Below are 19,472 nucleotides of genomic sequence, written 5' to 3'. Positions count from 1 at the left end.
CTTAAAAAAGAGTACTTACTGTTACGGACTATTACAACTTTTTATCAGTGGTAGAAAATTTCACTCTAGACTACTTGTTATGAAATAGAACTATAAACCATTAATAAATCTTATGTTAGCCACCTTATAGACGTTAGTCATACTTGTTTATCATAAAATAATTATTCTAGATATTAACTATTTTAGTTTCTTGCGGAGATGCAAAAATAATACTGTACCAAAAGCAGTTGTTACAAACTTTTTAATCAGAGAGAAGTCTTAGGAGTTTAACTGGGATATTTGACTGAAGAAAAACTTAAATGGCTTTTTATATTTTTTTTGAAGGATGGGTCGTCAGTTAAGGAAGTTGAAACCTACCACCAGACACGTACTTTAAGGTCCTTGAGGAAAAATGCACGGAATTCTTCAGATTCTAGTTTTGATAAGAATACGGTGATAACGGAGAAACATGCTAATGGCAGACATTTTACAAGGTAATACCAGATGCTTGAATGTTAATTCAAAATAGTTTTAAAGTATTAATTTAGGATTTGCATTTAATTTTTAAGTGTGTTCTTAACTGATCAAGAGTTCAAGTTATAAAATGAAATTTATTTGAAATGAAATTGTACTAAATGAATACTATTGAATTAAAAATTTAATATGTACTAGGTTTGTTATTTTCTTATTTAAAGGCAGTATCTATTATGTGTGTGACTGCAGCTGACAAGGTTGGTTGATACAGGATCAGTTCTGGGTACTTGAATAATCTAAAGAGAGTTTATGACTGTAACTTGCTTATGATATATGCTTCTGCTTCAGAGCCTATGCTTTGCATAGTTGCTAAGTTGCTTCAGTCACGTCCGACTCTTTACGATCCTTTGGACTATAGCCCACCAGGCTCTTCTGTCCATGGGATTCTCCAAGAATACTGGAGTGGGTTGCCATGCCTTCCTCCAAGGGATCTTCCCAACCCAGGGATTACACCTGGTCTCTTACAACTCCTGCATTGGCAGGCAGATTCTTTACCGCTAGCGCCACCTGGGAAGCATATACAGAAGGTTTTTATTCAAGATAGTATTTGTATTTCTGATAGCTTGCTATCAAGTTTTTCATCAATTCAAAGTCATTTATGAATATCTCTGTTGGTATGCTTCTAAAACTGTCTTCACAAAGGAGGCAGAACATGTTTTTTCTTTGTTTTTGGTTTTTGACTTGTTCAGTGGGACTAGGTGGCTTTATATATATTTAAATTTCATTTCTCAAGAACCCTGAGGTAGATAGCATGAATCCCATTTTAATACTCAAGGAATTAGTTTCAATGAATTAGGAAGTATGTACTTCATGGAGCTTGGGTTTACTTGGCCCAGGGAAAATTTAAATCTAACTTTAATTAGCTCAGAACCTTCATTTTTCTCCCCATTTTGGTGGGCTTAATACAAATGGGGGGGTGCCAATTAGAATAAAATTTGTTTTGATGAAATAATTATTTTTACATTAATTCTTCTCATAAAGAATATAAGCCCGCTTACTCTCAAGTAGAATTTTTTTATTCTTATATTGTGTAACTGATTCTCCAGATAAGTGAGGTTGTGCCCTTTTAAGTTTGTTTTTTTGTTACTGTTACTTTTTCAATTATTTACTTGGTCTATTATTATATATATTTAAATCGGCATCTTATTTCATCTACTGTTCATGGAATTGAAGAAGGAAATGGTAACCCACTCCAGTATTCTTGCCTGGAAAATTCCAGGGACAGAAGAGCCTGGTGACCTACAGTCCATGGGGTCGCAAAGAGCTGGACATGACTGAGCACATTCATGGAATACCTACTACTGTATTTCATGGAATCCAAGGTAGCAACAATAGAAACATGCAACATTATTTTATGAGACAGTAAGAAAGGAAAAAACGCTGAAAATTAAAACTATGAGGTGCCATCAGTTATACATCCCAGTTTCAGGGATGTTAAAATGGAGGAGGGGGTTACAATTTTTAGAATCACTGAAACACAATTCAAGTTACCCCACTATTTCTAAAACTTGTCTCCTTAGGGTAAAGTTGGGAGGGGAGGGTCCATAAATTGTCAGTGAGAATTTAAAGTTTCTTTCATGATCTGAAGAAAAAAAATAAATGTTCTAAATCCTCTAACTTGCTGCCTTATAGAGAACAGCCATAAAATTACAGGCTCTACATTTATGTTTACAATTGACACCAAGTAGTACTGCTTTAGTTATCTCAGGGTCATGAGGTAAGAACCCAGTCTGACTTTAGTACATAAATGCATCTGCTTCCAAGAGAAAGCTGTGTGATGTGATGTCATAACATGCTGTTCAGATGAAGGTTTGGAGCCCTTTAGATAAGAGAAGTGGATGAATCGAGTCACCCAGATACACAGCAAGCATGATAGGTAACATGCTAAACTCAAGAGAAACCCATAGCAATTTGAATTACATTTACACAGCAAGCAGAATTTGTGTCAGCAAAACCTCCAGTGTATTCTGTTAATATTTTTGTTGATGGTGGTTTTTATAGTCTTATTATTAAATGAATTTATATCTAGTTTGGCTTATACATAATCATAAAAAATTTAATATAGGAAATCCTCAAAATCTTTATAAGGCTCTGTATGTTACTCAGGTTTGTGAAACATTGTGCTTGGTATTAAAGGAATATATTAAAATAAATGCTGTTTTAATATTGATTTAAAGATGAGTGACTTGGTATTTTTAAATTAGAATCTTCCTAAAATATATTGAATTCCTGTCTTTTTATTATTTTAAAATAACCATTGAAATATAATTTACATACTATAAAATTCATGATTTTTCAGTGTAATTCAGTAGTTTTAGAATATTTAGTGGTATTGTCCAAGTGTTGCTGCTATCTAATTTCAAGACATTTTCTTCACCCTAAAAAGAAACCCAATGCCCATTATCCCTCCATCCCCAGGCCCTTGGGAACTGCAAGTCTACTTTCTGTCTCTATTTAGATTTCTAAATCTACTTTCTATTTGCCTATTGTGGACATTTTATACAAGCAGAATCATACAATGGCTTCTTTGACTTGATACAATGTTTTGAAGGTTTATCTATATTGTAGTGTCTATCAGCACTTCATTTTATTGTCAAATAAGATTTCATTATATGAATATTTTGTTTATCCACTCATTAGTTGATGAACGTTTGAATTGTTTACCTTTTGGATTATTTTGAATGATATGAACACTGATGTACAGATATTTGTGTGGACATAGAGTTCTAGCTCTTGGGTATATGCCTTGAAGTGAATTGTTGGGTTGGATGGTAACTGTGTTTTAATGTTGAACTGCCAAACTTGTCCATAGCAGCTGTACCATTTTATATTCTCACTCCAGTGTTCTTGCCTGGAGAAGCCCAGGGACGGGGGAGCCTGGTGGGCTGGCGTCTCTGGGGTCGCACAGAGTCGGACACGACTGAAGTGACTTAGCAGCAGCAGCAGCACTGTATGAGGATCCTACTTTGTCTACATCCTCACTAACGCTTGTCATAGTTTGTCTCTGATTTTAGCCATTTTAGTGGGTATGAAGTATCTCGTGGTTCTGATTTGCATGTCGTTGATGGTTAATAATGTTGAATAATTTTTCTTGTGCTTGTTGGCTGGCTGTTTATATGTCTCCTGTGGAGAATAATTCCTATCTTTAAAAGAATTCCCTGTATTCAGATCATTATTACAAAGGCTATAATTTATATAGATAACATCAGGATCTGTTTGTACAAGACTTACATAGTGTGGCCTATAGTATTTTTGAATTCTGCTTTATCTAGTTTTCCTATTTCTTACCAGGATGACTGTTCGCTATTGCCAGTTTGCCTGATTATAATAATCTTTTTACTTCTTGCTGTGTGTTTTTACCCACTAACCCTTTGTTTTCAGTCTATTTGGGACTCAAAGACCAGGGAACCAAGGTTGTTAAAATAATACAGAAAGATTTGAGTAACTATGACTTGAGGGAAGACTATATATTTGGTCCTAAAGTTCTTTAATAGGGTCCACTAATAGTGTTTTTTCAGGCAGCATATGAAAACTCTGAAATAATGTTTAAACTTACATGTGTATATGCAGTTTTCTAGGGAGAAAAGACCCATAGCTTTCATCATATTCTCAGGAGCTGACAAAAGTCCAGACACCTGTTTTTGTAAATAGTTTCATTGGAGCACAGCCATGCCCATTCATTCTGTCTAGGGCTGCATTCCTACTTCAATGTTAGAGTTGCATGAGTAATTATGACAGAAATGATACAGCTGACAAGCCAAAAATATTTATTATCTAGCTGTTTAAGAAAAGGTATAGCAACCCCTGCAAGTAGGAAATTGCTTCCCTTCCCCTACAGACAAAAAAAGAAAAAAGACATTGCTTTAGTCTTTGTATCCCTAGCATCTAGTAGGGGGGCCTTGTTTGTAGAAGTGTAGACCTACATGGTATGGAGACAGGGTCTCTTCTATGGGGAAACTCTATGAACCTGTCAACAAACTAGCCCTTGATCTGTAGATGGATTGCTGAAAAGTGTTTCTTTTTGTTCTTCATTCTTAATGTGTGTTCCAAAAGAGTTAAGGAAGTATAATGATGACTTACATTGTTATGAAGATATGCATGGAGTTAGCTGGATAAATGATTTAGGATAAGATGGTTTCGTTTTAAAGTGTCACATTTGAAATTCCACGGATATAACCAGCCCACTTTCAGATAGCTTGATTTATAGGTTGATTAATGAAAGTGAAAAGTCGCTCCGTCCTGTCCGACTCTTTGAGACCCAATGGACTATACAGTCAGTAGAATTCTCCAGGCCAGAATACTAGAGTGGGTAGGCTTTCTCTTCTCCAGGGGATCTTCCCAACCCAGTGATCAAACCCAGGTCTCCAGCATTACAGGCAGATTCTTTATCAGCTGAGCAATAAGGGAAGCCCAAGAATACTGGAATGGGTAGCCTTTCCCTTCTCCAGGGGTTCTTCCTGACCCAGGAAACGAACCGGGGTCTCCTGCATTACAGGCGGATTCTTTACCAACTGAGCTATCAGGGAATATATATCCTATCCAGGTATGGAAAATTGAATCCCTAAAAATAAGTGAATGAGACATACTGCTTTGTTTGCTTCAGTGGGTTTGGGGAAAAATGAGAGGAAGATACTTTTTTTAAGCCTTTGGAAGATGTTCTTTCCAATCCAGCAGATTCTGTATGTCAGTTTGTAGATGGGGTATCTGATTCACAAATGTGACTGTTTCTACCTGTGAATGATGATGCATGTCGTGTGAAGATTGTAGCCAGCACATGTTCTTAGAGGGAAATTAACATGTCACTAATTTCTATGATGTGTTCATAGGTCCTCAAAGATGTGGGACCACTATATTCTTGTGGTATAAAACACCTTGTCTTCTCTTTGCCCACTACTCAGTTCAGTTCAGCTCAGTCGCCCAGTGTGTCCGACTCTTTGCGACCCCATGAATCGCAGCACGCCAGGCCTCCCTGTCCATCACCAACTCTTGGAGTTTACCCAAATCCATATCCATTGAGTTAGTGATGCCATCCAACCATCTCATCCTCTGTTGTCCCCTTCTCCTCCTGCCCCCAATCCTACCCAGCATTAGGGTCTTTTCCAGTGAGTCAACTCTTCGCATGAGGTGGCCAAAGTATTGGAGTTTCAGCTTCAACATCAGTCCTTCCAATGAACACCCAGGACTGATCTCCTTTAGGATGGACTGGTTGGATCTCCTTGCAGTCCAAGGGACTCTCAAGAGTCTTCTCCAACACCACAGTTCAAAAGCATCAATTCTGCGGCGCTCAGCTTTCTTCATCGTCCAACTGTCACGTCCATACATGACCACTGGAAAAACCATAGCCTTGACTAGACGGACCTTTGTTGGCAAAGTAATGTCTCTGCTTTTAAATATGCTATCTAGGTTGGTCATAACCTTCCTTCCAAGGAGTAAGCGTCTTTTAATTTCATGGCTGCAATCACCATCAGCAGTGATTTTGGAGCCCCCAAAAATAAAGTCTGACACTGTTTCCACTGTTTCCCCATCTATTTCCCATGAAGTGATGGGACCAGATGCCATGATCTTAGTTTTCTGAATGTTGAGCTTTAAGCCAACTTTTTCACTCTCCTCTTTCACCTTCATCAAGAGGCTCTTTAGTTCTTCTTCACTTTCTGCCATAAGTGTGGTATCATCTGCATATCTGAGGTGATTGCTATTTCTCCCAGCAATCTTGATTCCAGCTTGTGCTTCTTCCAGCCCAGTGTTTCTCATGATGTACTTTGCATATAAGTTAAATAAGCAGGGTGACAATATACAGCCTTGACGTACTCCTTTTCTTATTTGGAACCAGTATGTTGTTCATGTCCAGTTCTAACTGTTGCTTCCTGACCTGCATACAGGTTTCTCAAGAGACAGATCAGATGGTCTGGTATTGCCATCTCTTTCAGAATTTTCCAGTTTATTGTGATCCACACAGTCAAAGGCTTTGGTGTAGTCAATAAAGCAGAAATAGATGTTTTTCTGGAACTCTCTGGCTTTTTTGATGATCCAGCGGATGTTGGCAATTTGATCTCTGGTTCCTCTGCCTTTTCTAAAACCAGCTTGAACATCTGGAAGTTCACGGTTCAGTTATACTACTCAGTTCAGTTATACCTAAATACCTAGGATGAGGATTTCATTTCATGTTTTAAGTAAGATACTATGGTTTGATTAATTCTGTTTAGCTAAGACTTAATGCATACAGTTGACCCTCTGTATCCACTGGTTCTGCATATGCAGTTTCAATCAACTGTGGATCAAAAATATTTTCCAACCAAAAATTCCTGAAAGTTCCAAAAAGCAAAACTTGAATTTACCACTCACTAAAAACAATTTGTTGTGATCCACACAGTCAAAGGCTTTGGTGTGGTCAATAAAGCAGAAATAGATGTTTCTCTGGAACTCTCTTGTTTTTTCTATGAGCCAATGGATGTTGGCAATTTGATATCTGGTTCCTCTGCCATTTCTAAATCCGACTTGAACATCTGCAAGTTCTCAGTTCACAAACTGTTGAAGCCTGGCTTAGAGAATTTTGAGCATTACTTTGCTAGCATGTGACATGAGTACAGTTGTGCGGTAGTTTGAACATTCTTTGGCATTGCCTTTCTTTGGGATTGGAATGAAAACTGACCTTTTCCAGTCCTGTGGCCACTGCTGAGTTTTCCAAATTTGCTGGCATATTGAGTGCAGCACTTTCACAGCATCACCTTTTAGGATTTGAAATAGCTCAACTGGAATTCTATCACCTCCACTAGCTTTGTTCGTAGTGATGCTTCCTAAGGCCCACTTGACTTTGCATTCTAGGATGTCTGGCTCTAGGTGAGTGATCACACTGTTGTGGTTACCTGGGTCATTGTGATCTTTTTTGTATAGTTCCTTTATGTATTCTTGCCACCTCTTCTTAATATCTTCTGCTTCTGTTAGGTCCATTCTATTTCTGTCCTTTTACTGTGCCCATCTTTGCATGAAATGTTCCCTTGATATCTTCAGTCCCTTGGACTGCAAGATCATCAAACCAGTCAATCCTAAAGGAAATCAGTCCTGAATATTCATTGGAAGGACTGATGCTGAAGCTCCAATACTTTGGCCACCTGATGCGAAGAACTGACTCCTTGGAAAAGACTCTGATGCTGGGAAAGATTGAAGGCGGGAGGACAAGGGGACAGCAGAGGATGAGATGGTTGGATGGCATTACTGACTCAATGGACATGAGTTTGAGCAGGCTCCAGGAGTAGATGATGGACAGGGAAGCCTGGTGTGCTACAGTCCATGGGGTCGCAAAGAGTTGGACACAACTGAGCAACTGAACTGAACTGAACAACTGTTTATGTAGCATTTACATTATGTTAGGTATTACAAGTAATTTAGAGATGACAAAGTATACAAGAGGATGGACATGTGTTATATGCAAATTCTAAGAGACTTAAGCATTCTTGGAATTTGGTATCCACGGGGGACCCTAGAACCAATCCCTTCCTCACACTGAGGGACAACTGTATATCATTGAATTTCACAACAGGGTTCTTAGCCTTTGTTTAGCCATAACTTATATAAACATAGTTTTTCATTGTCCTAGTTCATAATATTATGAAATACAGGATTTAAAATTATGTCAATTATCTTGAGTTATTTAATATGTTTTTTAATATAGGCAGTTGGCCAGACAGCAGGCTGATAAAAAAAAAGAAGAGTGTAAAGAAGGTAAGTAATGTTAAAGGCATTTAAAGTTTCTTAAGCATTCAATTTTTGTTTACAGACATACTGAGGTACATACAATAAACTGTCCATATTTAAAGTATACAATTTGTTTGGTTTTGATGCAAGTGTGTGCTGTCAAACCATCACCATGAGAAGGTAGTAAAGATAATCACCTCCCAGAATTTCCTCAGGCCCTTTTATAATCACTGCTGGCTTTCCCAGCTCCTCTCCATGCCCTCCATGCCCCAAGGTTCCTAAGTGGCCACCAATCTGCTTTCTGCCACTGTAGAGTAGTTTGTATTTTCTAGAGTTTTATATCAGCGGGATTATACAGTCTGTGTTCTTTTTGTCTAGCTTCTTTTACTCAACATAATTTCTTTGAGAATCATCCACAGGGTTGCTTTCTGTTGCTGAGTAGTATTCCATTATATGGATATTCCACAGTTTTTTTCCTTAGCTTTATTTTAATATAATTGATATATAACTGTGTTAATTTAAGGAGTACAAGGAATGTTGATTCGATCCTTATGTATTACAAAATGATTATTATCATGGTTTTAGCTAACACCTGCATCATGTCACATAATTACCATTTCTCTTATTGCTGAGAACATTCAAGCTGCACTCTCTTAGCAACATTAAGTATCCAGTACAGTATTATTAACTATAATCAGTCTGCTGTATGTTAGAGCTCCAGAACTTACTCATTTTATGGCTGAAAATTTGTATTCTTTGACCAACAATCTTTCCCTTTCTCTTACTCCCCACCCAGTCCTTTGTAACCATTATTCTAGTCTCTGTTCCCGGATCACACATATAAGTGATGTCATTTAGTATTTGTCTTTCTCTGACTTACTTCATTTAGCATAATGCCCTCAAGGTCCATCTGTATTACTGCCAATGGCAGGATGTCCTCTGTCTTATGACTGAACACTATTCTGTTGTGTGTATATTCCACATATTCTGTGGGAGATTTTTGTTTTTTGGGTTTGTTTTTGTGGGGGTAGTGGCATGCCACACAGCTTGTGAAGTCTTAGCTCCCCAACCTGGGCCTGGGGATTGAACCCAGACCCTCTCAGTGGAAGTGTGGAGTAATAACCACTGGACCACCAGGGAATTCCCAGTTCCACATATTCTTTATCCATTCACCTCTTGGTGGACACTTAGGTTGTTTCTCACAATTGGTTTGTCTGTCTTTTGATGGACATTTGTTTTGGTTGTTTCCATTTGGGGGGCTGTCACAAAACAGCTTCGAACACTGTATATGTCTTTGTATTATTTATATATGTGTGTTTTTTCTTGAGAGTGGGTATGATCAGACTTATGGTAGGTGTATGTTGTTTATTTTTACATAAGATAAGGGTAAATTCAAGAAACTAAAACTTTGTTACATGGAAGTGTAGCTGTTCAGTTGTTCACTTTAGAATTGTTTTATAAATGCTGTTATTTCAAATCTTTATATTTACTTTTATGTACACGTCTGTGAAGACAAAGCAATTGCAGTTACTCGGTCCTTGAGGACTAGAAACATAGTTCAAAAAGCAGAACACTTGCATGAAGAGAATGGTGATGTTGAAGTTCGCCGGAGTTGTAGAATCAGAAGCCGCTATGGTAGTGTGAACCAGTCTGTACTATTTGACAAACTTATAACAAAGTAAGTAAAAATCATTTAGATCAAGATGATTTAGCTGACAAAAACTTTTCGTTGGGGACTAAATTTTGACTAGCATGAATATTAAATGCATTCCGTTTATGTAAAGTATAAAGTGATCATTAGAGGACTTTGTAATAATTCTGTATGTGCATTTAACTGTATTTGTATTTAAATTCTTATAAAGAATAGCTAAAATTTTTATAGTAGTAAATCAGTGCTTCTTATAAAGATAATTAAAATTCCAGCAGTTGAAGAATACAATGGAAGAAAAATTAAGTCTTTAAAAATATACTACTCTTTAAAATATATATATACTGTTCTTTTACAATTTTAGCTTATGTTTGTATTATTTTCTTTAAAGCACTGCTGAAGCTGTGCTTCAAAAAATGGATGATATGAAGAAGCAGCGTAGACGGCGAATGAGAAAACTTGAAGACTTGGAAGTATTTAATGAAACAGAAGAAGTAAATATATTCTTCCATTAAGGGGATGATTTCATAATCTCCAGTTTAACCTTTTTTCTGTAGTCTGTATCCTTTTTTTGGTTAAATTATTCGTTTTAGTCAGCAATTGTTTTATCAGTCACTAGAGTTATTACTGGAGTTGTAAGAGTTTATAACTGGAAATATCTTCATTATTTAAGTAAGGTTGGAAGGTCCTACTGGATTTATTTTAGATAAACATACTAAACAATAATGGATTTTATTTAAACATTTTTAGGAGAATCTTAATATGTACACAAGAGGAAAACAAAAAGATATTCAAAGAACTGATGAAGAAACAACTGACAATCAAGAAGGCAGTGTGGGTTAGTCTTTTTTCTTATTCTGTCTTCTGGGTTTGAATTTCAATGCTTTTTACTTAGTAGGATATAGTCTTTTTATTCAGAAACTATAACATGTATGGTAATTTGTGATAAATTAAGGAGTTGGTCATAGTGTCAGAGAAAAAAGTGAAAGTAAGGGAGATAAAAGGATAATGTGTTTTGTTGGGAATATGTTTGAAATAAACAGCTCTGAAACAGATGAAACTGCTTTGCTTGTATAATACATCTACAGATAACATATGTCTACCTGTTTTAGTTAAAACAGGTAGTTTTAGTTAAAGTTTTACTATTCTGCAATTAAATGCTCTATCACTGATCTATACCCTTAAGCCAGGTTTTACTATTCTCTTTAGGACTCATTGCTGCAATTTCTTAGAAATTTTCTTTAATGAGAATTTTTTTTCTGAAATGTGTTTTAAATGTTTGCTGAGGGTATTTTACATTATCTTTAGGTAGACTACATGTCATGTAACTCAGTGACAGAAGTTCACTATATTAATGAATTAGCAGTAATACTTTAAACTTTAGTTTGGTACTTAGTGACAGTGGCCTTTAAACTACTTTTTTCCTTCCTCTAGTTATTTTTAATTCTATAGTTTTTTACTTCATTTTTCAAAATCTTCAGTCTTTAATGTTGCAGAATTAAAGATTCTTTGGACGATATAGAAGTAAATGAGTTTTAAAAGGAGGGTCTTTTCTATTCCCTTGTGTTAAAAACGTAACATTTGGGTGAGAAGCCTGAAAGTAAATGTTTCTTAATTTGTAGAGTCATCTGAAGAGGTTGAAGACCAAGAAGATGAAGATGATGATGGTGAAGATGAAGATGATGAAGAGGAGGAGGAGGAGGATGATGAAGATGATGAAGATGATGACGATGAAGATGAAGAAGATGTTGAAGAAGATAATCAGAAGCGATACTATCTTAGACAAAGAAAAGCTACCGTTTACTATCAGGCTCCATTGGAAAGTAAGACATATCTATTAATGTTTTTTCCAGGAGAAGATGTAATTAGGTTACCTTTATCTTTACTGCCTTTCCATTGTCATTCTTATTTTTCAAGTTTTCATTTTACAGAATACTCATGGCTGTTGTCTTTTGTAACTTACCCAAGATGTGCAGGAAGTTATTTCTTTTTCTTTTCCTCCGTGATGTGTGTATGTGTATATATATATATATATATTTTTTTTTTTTTTTAATTTTATTGGAGTATAGTTGCTTTGCAATGTTATGTTTCTTCTGTATAGCAGAGAGAATCAGTTATACATATATCCCTTCTTTTTTAGATCTCCTTCCCATTTAGGTCACCACAGAGCGTTGGGTATAGAGTTCCCTACGCTCTATGTAATTTCTCATTAGTCATCTGTTCTATGCACACTAGTGTATGTATGTCAGTCCCAGTCTCCCAGTTCATCCCACCATCACCTGCTTCCTCCCTCGGTATCCATGAGTTCGCTCTCTACATCTGTATCTCTGTTTCTGCTTTGCAAATAAATTCGTCTGTACCATTTTTCTAGATAAGCAATAAGCAATTTTACACAGTATTTCTTTTTCTCTTTCCGACTTAAGAAGTTACATCTTCTAAAAGTTAAACGTTAGCCTTGACCAAAGCAAATAATTAGGTGATTTTGAAATTTCATGTCTGTCTTTAGTTATTTTAGCTTTTACAGTTTTGTACTTAATTTATTTTATAAGTTTGTATAAATAGGACCACTTTTGATTTATGTTAAAGTTGTACCTCAACACTTATAAGCATATATATATATATATATGTTTATATGTGTGTATGTGTGTATATATATATGTATAGGGCTGATAATCAGCCATTATGCATCAGTATAATCATAATGGTTATTTATGGTCAGTGTGTGTTTTCATTGGTTATTGTCTGTCCTGCACATATACATTCAACAGCAGCCTTGCAGGCATAAATGATTTAAACCACGAACAGTAAAATATACTCTAGTAGATACGTGCTATTAATAGTATATTCATGGAAGGAAGGGCATGGTAACCCACTCCAGTATTCTTGCCTGGAGAATCCCATGGACAGAGGAGCCTGGTGGGTTACAGTCCGTAGGGTTGCAGAGTCGGACATGACTGAAGCCACTTAGCACGCATGCTCGCACAGCACCTTTGTGAGTATTTAGATGAAGAGCAAAATTGTGTTTATACATATTTATATGTCATGTACATATAATTTTTTTCTTAGAACCTCGTCATCAGAGAAAGCCCAAAATATTTTATACTGGCCCAGCTTCTCCTGCAAGACCAAGATATCGATTGTCTTCTGTGGGACCAAGAAGTCCTTATTGTAAACGGATGAACAGGTTTGGTTCTGAAATAGCGGTTGATTTATGACATAATTGTGGCTGTATTAGAGTAGAATTCTAGAGTCTTAAGATTGGGTGTATCAGGATGGAATTCTAGAATTGTGTATTTTAGAGAGTTAGCTCTGTGTCTCGGGGCTTTACTACTTCAGGCTTCCCACAACTACTGACTAGTTTTTGGTTTTGCTTTCACTGATAGGAATTACTAATAACTGCCATGGTAAGGTAGTTTATTCAACTGTTCCACAGTTGAATAACAGAGAGCTACTTTCACTTCAGTGTTTACTGTATTCCTGGCTTGGTGTAAGCATTTTTACATAGACTGTCTCATTTAATTTTCACATTAAGTTGGAGTACAAGTTTAGTCTTGTGATAGTCTTCGCATACTATCCCAGACATACTTTCTTAACCGTGACAAATTCTAAGTTACATAGCTTTTAGACTTCTTACGACTCTGCCCGTCTTTTTTTGGATCTATTTTTCAAATTTGTTTTTCTTACATAGTAGGAAACATTAATTTTCTTTGACTATTAAGATTATTTGTGGGTTTCTTTTCCTTCTGCATCCTAACACTTGTCTGTCATATTTAAGTCTGAGGAGGTTATTCTTATTAATTCTTCGTTCTCCCGAGTAATAAAAGATTTTCTGATGCATTAGAATTTTCTGTGTAATAGTAGCATTATAGTAGTTCACGAATAAGGAAGCTTATAGGGGAAGCCTGAAAAGGCAGGACACAAGTAGAATTTCATATTTTTCATAATCTCATTTTTAGAGTTTCAGAATCATAAGTGTACATTCTGAATTTCCTGTTTCTTCATCCCTTTTCGTACAACCACAGCCCAGAAGGATAGAGGGTGAGAGAGACAACCTGTCGGGGCTGCCTGAGATAAATTGCACTTGAAAGGTACCCATGCTGTCGGTACTTTTCATAGGCCTTGTAGGATATTGTTAAAGACCAGTATTTTGATAGTGAAATTTAATGATCCTCAGAAAAGGAGAGTAAAGTGTAGTATGCACTGGAGTCCTCATTAGCATAGGACCCAGGGCAGCTGCCTGACTCACAGGACAGGCCTCTGCTTGAGGCCAGCAGAAGTGAGAGGCTAGCAGTTACTTTGAAATTTAATTTCTTCTCCCATATTTAATGGGTTTATATTTCTGGGAGTAACATGATTGTTGACTGACTACCTCTGTAGTCACCAGCTTTCAGTGGGTAGCAGGTGGGTTTTTCGTTTTTTGGGGTTTTTTTGCCACTTTGGTGCTGGAGTTCCCTTATTTGGTTCACAGGATATACTCTTTCTCTATGGAGAGTGTCTTATGTTACTGTGTAACTACTCAGGTACAGGATTTTCCCCCCTCTTATTATTTAACAAATATTGGAGTACTACTATGTGCCACGTACTGTGGATATAAAAATGGCTCAGCCAGAATTCCTGCCCTTGGATCTCAGACTAGTGGTGGATTCTGACACATTTGAAGTATGAAGCAAGAGATTTAGCTGTTCTCTGAGTTGTATTAGTGAACTTTGTATTGGTTTTGATAACTCCCTTTAAACTTTTTCATTTTGATAACAACTTTATTGTGATATAATTCACGTACTATATAGCTTGCCCATTTAAAGTGTACAATTCTTGCCTTAAAAAATAACCCCGTACTCTTTAGTTATCACTCCAATCCCTACAGCCCTAAGCTACCACTAATCTACTGTCTGTCTCTATAGATTCTGGGTATTTCATAAAAGTGGAATTTTTTGTGATTGGCTTCTTTTGCTTGTTAAAACATTTGCAAGGTTCATCTGCAATGTAGGATATATCAGTACTTGATTCCTTTTTTTAATAAATTTTTTTTTTAATTTTTAATTAAAAAAATTTTTTTTTTTTTTTTTAATTTTTAGCTATGCTGGGTCTTCGTTACTGCCTATGGGCTTTCTCCATTTGTGGTACATGGGCTTCTCATGTGGTGGCTTCTTTTGTTGTGGAGCACAGACTCTAGGCTCACGGGCTTCAGTAGTTGTAGCACGAGGGCTCAGTAGTTGTGGAGCATGGGCTTTGTTGCTCTTCAGCATGTGTGAATTTTTTTTTTTTTTTTTTGATCTTGTTTATCTCACAAGACCTCAGAAAATTGAAGTAACGCTTATGCTTATCCCTACCTAGGCAAATCTTTGGTCAAAGGCAAAAGATCATTTTTAAGAGAAACAAGAATGGCAGGCAAATTCTTAACTACCGGACCACCAGGGAAGTCCCACTTCCTCCCTTTTTGTTCGCAAATAAGATTCCTTTGTATAAATGTACCACATTTTGTTTATCCCTTTATTAGTTGATGTACATTTGGGTTGCTTCTACTTTTTTGGCTATTGTGAGTAATTCTGTTAGGAACATTGATGTGTAACTTTTTGTGTGGACATGTTTTGGTTTCTCTTGAGTATATACCTGGAAATGAAATTGCTGGATAAGATACTAACTATATTTAATGTTTTGAGGAATTGCCAGATTATTTTTCCAAAATGGTTGCTGCACTTCACATTCCCAAAGTGTACTAGAGTTTCAGTTTTTCTACACCTTTACTAGATCTTTTGGATGTAGCCCTTTATAAACCTTTTTTTTTCCTCTCAATTTTCTTAGCCAGGGTTAACATCTCATTTCTTCTGACAACTTTAATGGTAGTCATTTTGCTTAGCCTTTTTACTTCTTCTGGCAGAGATCAGCCTCTGTTTATAGTTCATATCCTGCTTAGGCAGGGAAACAAAACATACATCCGAAGAACTGTTCTTTGGAGCTTCGCTCTTAGTGAAACTGGCAACCACCGTGCAGCATCTTCCAAGGGTCTCTTGGCATACTTACGCAGCAGAGCTTCAGAAAGGTTGCCTTAAAGTAGGATTTTCTTTCTTCCTTGTGATTGCTAACCTCTCATCATCTAAGGTTTATTCTCTAGCCTCAGTTTGCAGTGTCTGAAACAAACCTAGCACCTTTAAACAAGAAGGTAACATAAATAGCACAATTGCTTCACCTGTTTCCAAGTATACTTTACTGGTTGTCAAGGAACTAGAACTGACCTCTTTAGAAGTTCTAGTTGGATTCATAGTGCAGGTCCAGTGCAGTCTGTGTCAGATTTTCAAAACTTCTTAGTAAAATGGGAAGGAAAAAAAAGAGTGAACTTGGGTTATATGTGTTCAGAATTCTTTTCAACTGAAATAATAGAGTTTTTGCAGTGTAGCATAATTTTGAAGACCTAGGACTGCCTAGGTTGTGAATTCAGCTCTACTACTTCACTTATTAGTAACCTCTTCCAAGTTACTTAACCTATCCATGCTTAACTTTTTGATCGGTAGAATGGAGACAATCGCACCTATTTCATAGTACTGCAGATTAGATGAGTTGATACATGTAAATCACTTAAAAATAGTGCCTGACGTATGTTAAGTACTGTATGGATTTGTTACTGCACTTTAATGGTTAAAGGTAATCCCTACTTTGCAAATCAGACACTGGAAACTATCAGTACACAAGATTTTGTGGTTTGCTTATAACTTTTTTGATTTATGAAATAAACAACTGGAGATCATCAGTGTGGTAGTGTACAGAATGTGAACCATTTTTTTTTTAAATAGACAAAGGTGTTGAATTCTGACACTGTCACTGACTAATTCTGATATTTTAAGCAGGTTAGTTGAACTGTGAGCCATATTGGCCCTACTTATACAGTGAGCCTACTAATAAGTACTTGTCCAGAGTTTTAATTAATTTTAAAAGATATGTCAACTGCTGGGTATAAGAAATAGTAAATGTTAGTCCTTTTTATTAATTGTTAGTCTTAATTATGTGCAAACCTACTGAATTCACAGATAGTTATGTGTACTGTGTAGTTGTGAGGGTCTCTTTATAATATTAATGGTAGTATTAGATAAGTTTTTCATATAAAATTGTAGGCTTGTACTAGATATTTTTAGTTTCAGGCAGATCACAAAATTGGTCTTGGGCTTGTTTGAGTGGGTGCATGGTGGAGGAGTATCAAAACCCTGGGGCTGTTTATGTTTTAGAATTCAGATTTGTGGCCAGGGGTAGAGTTACAAAGATAACATACTACAATCATAATGTGCAACATTAACATTTGTAAGTGTGTCTGAGCCCCCAGCATATAATCAAATGTATTAATTTTATAGCAAAACAAATGAATAATCATAGAAAGTGGGACAAATAGAGATTGTGAATTGCATTTGTGACGTTTCAGGTCATGTTTTGCTGCTAAGTGAATAATGGAAAAACTTGTTTTCAGGGTTTTTCTAGGTACAACATTCCGGACTTCAATTGTCAGATAATAAGATTGTGAACTTCTATATTTTTGGACATACCTACTTAAGCATGATTGTATTCTGACTCAGGAAATGCTGTCCACCCTGAGTCAACAGAATGATTAAAAGTTTTCCCAGCCAGATTTCTTTGCTTTTATTCTGTGAGTCGTTTGCAACTGTCCAAAGGTAGAAGTGATTTTAAAACTTTTTTGAGTTTGTAGCACTCAACACCTTATCTGATACTACTAAGCAGGCTAAAATTTTTATTGTTTTTATCTTTTTTTCTTGTATAGTAGGAAAATAGAGGCTTATATGGGTTGAGTAACTCATCCGCATTTACACAACCGTTAAATGGCAGTTGTGAATTTAGAGTTGAGGATACACTATAGATAAAATACCATCTGTTTTCTCACTGTTTCTTAGCTTTTTTTGACCCCTCTTGATCTCCTTTGGTTTACATTAAAAATTCTAAAGTAAAAAAAATTATCTTGTTCTCCTTTTAATATTGTTTGACATTTCAAAATAGGGGATTCTCTTCAAGATGTAAATTATATGTAGTATAATCTTGAAAATACCACTTTCTAAAATTACAGTCCCAAAGATTCTAAAACCCTTTTTATCGTACCTTCTCTTTGAGTATACCTGACTTATATTAAGGTAAGAGGTCACTCTGCCTGTACCATGTTTTGTCTTAATGATGCCTATAGCCTCCTATCTTTTCCATTCTCAGTTATCCAAGTCTTTTATTTCCTTCAAAAGATTCAACCAACAAAGCTCACTTCATTGATTCAGCAAATGTATTAATTTTATGATAAACATTTTTAGATCACTAGGTATTTAGATATTTCTGGTATTTGTATTGTATGTTTCTCTTGCCTTCTTCCATTATGATTTTAGTTTCCCTCTTTAGGCGAAGGCATGCAATCCACAGTAGTGACTCTACTTCATCTTCCTCTTCTGAAGATGAACAGCAGTTTGAGAGGAGAAGAAAAAGGAGCCGTAATAGAGCTATCAACAGGTAAGTGCTTGTTGATTCCTTTAAAACTGCCAGCTTTTTTAAGTAGAAAGAAAAATGAATAATTTGGGAATATGTACAGTTTGGCACATATTAAAAAGTTAGTTAAAAAATTATATACCAGGTTAATACATAAGCCTTAATATATAATACCTCTTGTTTGAAATATCTGCAGTTGAAACTAACTGTGGTTAGAACATATTTTTTTTAATTTATATATTTTTGGCTGCACTGGATCTTTGTTGCTGTATGTGGGCTTTCTCTAGCGGTGGTGAGCAGGGTCTTCTCTTCATTGCAGGACGTCTCACTGCAGTGGCTTCTCTTGTTGTGGAGCACGGGCTCTAGACACACAGGTTCAGTAGTTAGAGCACATGGGCTCTGTAGGCCCAGCTGCCCGTGGCATGTGAGATCTTCCCAGACTAGCGATTGAACCCATGTCTTCTGCATTGGCAGGCAGATTTCTAACTATTGGACCTCCAGGGAAGTCCAGAGCATATGTTTTCTTACAAAACCAAAATGCTGCTTGGTAAACACTGGCTTGAGGAAATAACTATTTTTTCATTGAAATTTTGCTGGGAAGGATTGGGGGCAGGAGGAGAAGGGGATGACAGAGGATGAGATGGTTGGATGGCATCACCAACTCGATGGACATGGGTTTGGGTAAACTCCAGGAGTTGGTGATGGACAGGGAGGCCTGGCGTGCTGCGATTCATGGGGTCGCTAAGAGTCGGACACGACTGAGCGACTGAACTGAACTGAGTGATAAAAAAATTCTTATTGTAGAACTGTTCAGGCTAATTGAAAGGTAAGCTCATTTCATAACTCCTTGTAGTATAAGTTCAGAATACTAAATCAGCTCATTTGATTTTTCACAATAATCATAGAAACAGGGCAAAAATTACTCCCATTTGACGGATATGGGGAGTAAATGAAAAATTCAGTTCTTGAATTCTAATAATACAATATTTGTATGGTAGAAAACAGTGCTTGATAAAGCGATTAGAACATATTGAAGGGGCATGCAAATCAATCATTTTTTGTATCCTAAGTTCTATGTGTTTTATAAATCATGTTAGCTCTGTTCTGTTCAGTATGCTGGGCTTCCCTGGTGGCTCAGCGGTTAAGAATCTGCCCG

General features: G+C 36.4%; 1 protein-coding gene across 3 annotated transcripts in view; it reads left to right on the top strand.

Annotated features, from left to right (window-relative positions):
- The window catches only part of ATAD2 (ATPase family AAA domain containing 2), a 68,594-nt gene that overhangs the window by 8,012 nt on the left and 41,110 nt on the right, over positions 1-19,472 (top strand). For all 3 annotated transcript variants that reach the window (XR_014056301.1, XR_014056302.1, XM_081498921.1), the window contains exons 2-9: positions 325-473; positions 8,183-8,232; positions 9,718-9,883; positions 10,245-10,347; positions 10,604-10,691; positions 11,476-11,676; positions 12,920-13,037; positions 18,233-18,340. Coding sequence is in view for 1 of the 3 variants with exons in the window: in XM_081498921.1 (XP_081355047.1) it covers positions 325-473; positions 8,183-8,232; positions 9,718-9,883; positions 10,245-10,347; positions 10,604-10,691; positions 11,476-11,676; positions 12,920-13,037; positions 18,233-18,340 (983 nt within the window). In the remaining 2 variants the exon portion in view is untranslated. The remainder of the gene's footprint in view (positions 1-324; positions 474-8,182; positions 8,233-9,717; positions 9,884-10,244; positions 10,348-10,603; positions 10,692-11,475; positions 11,677-12,919; positions 13,038-18,232; positions 18,341-19,472) is intronic.

Source organism: Giraffa tippelskirchi, chromosome 6 (genome assembly GCF_054371585.1).
Source record: "Giraffa tippelskirchi isolate mGirTip1 chromosome 6, T2T-mGirTip1v1.2.pri, whole genome shotgun sequence".
Lineage (NCBI taxonomy): Eukaryota > Metazoa > Chordata > Mammalia > Artiodactyla > Giraffidae > Giraffa > Giraffa tippelskirchi.
Note: the sequence above shows the minus strand (reverse complement) of the source record. Positions and strands in the feature narration are given on the sequence as shown.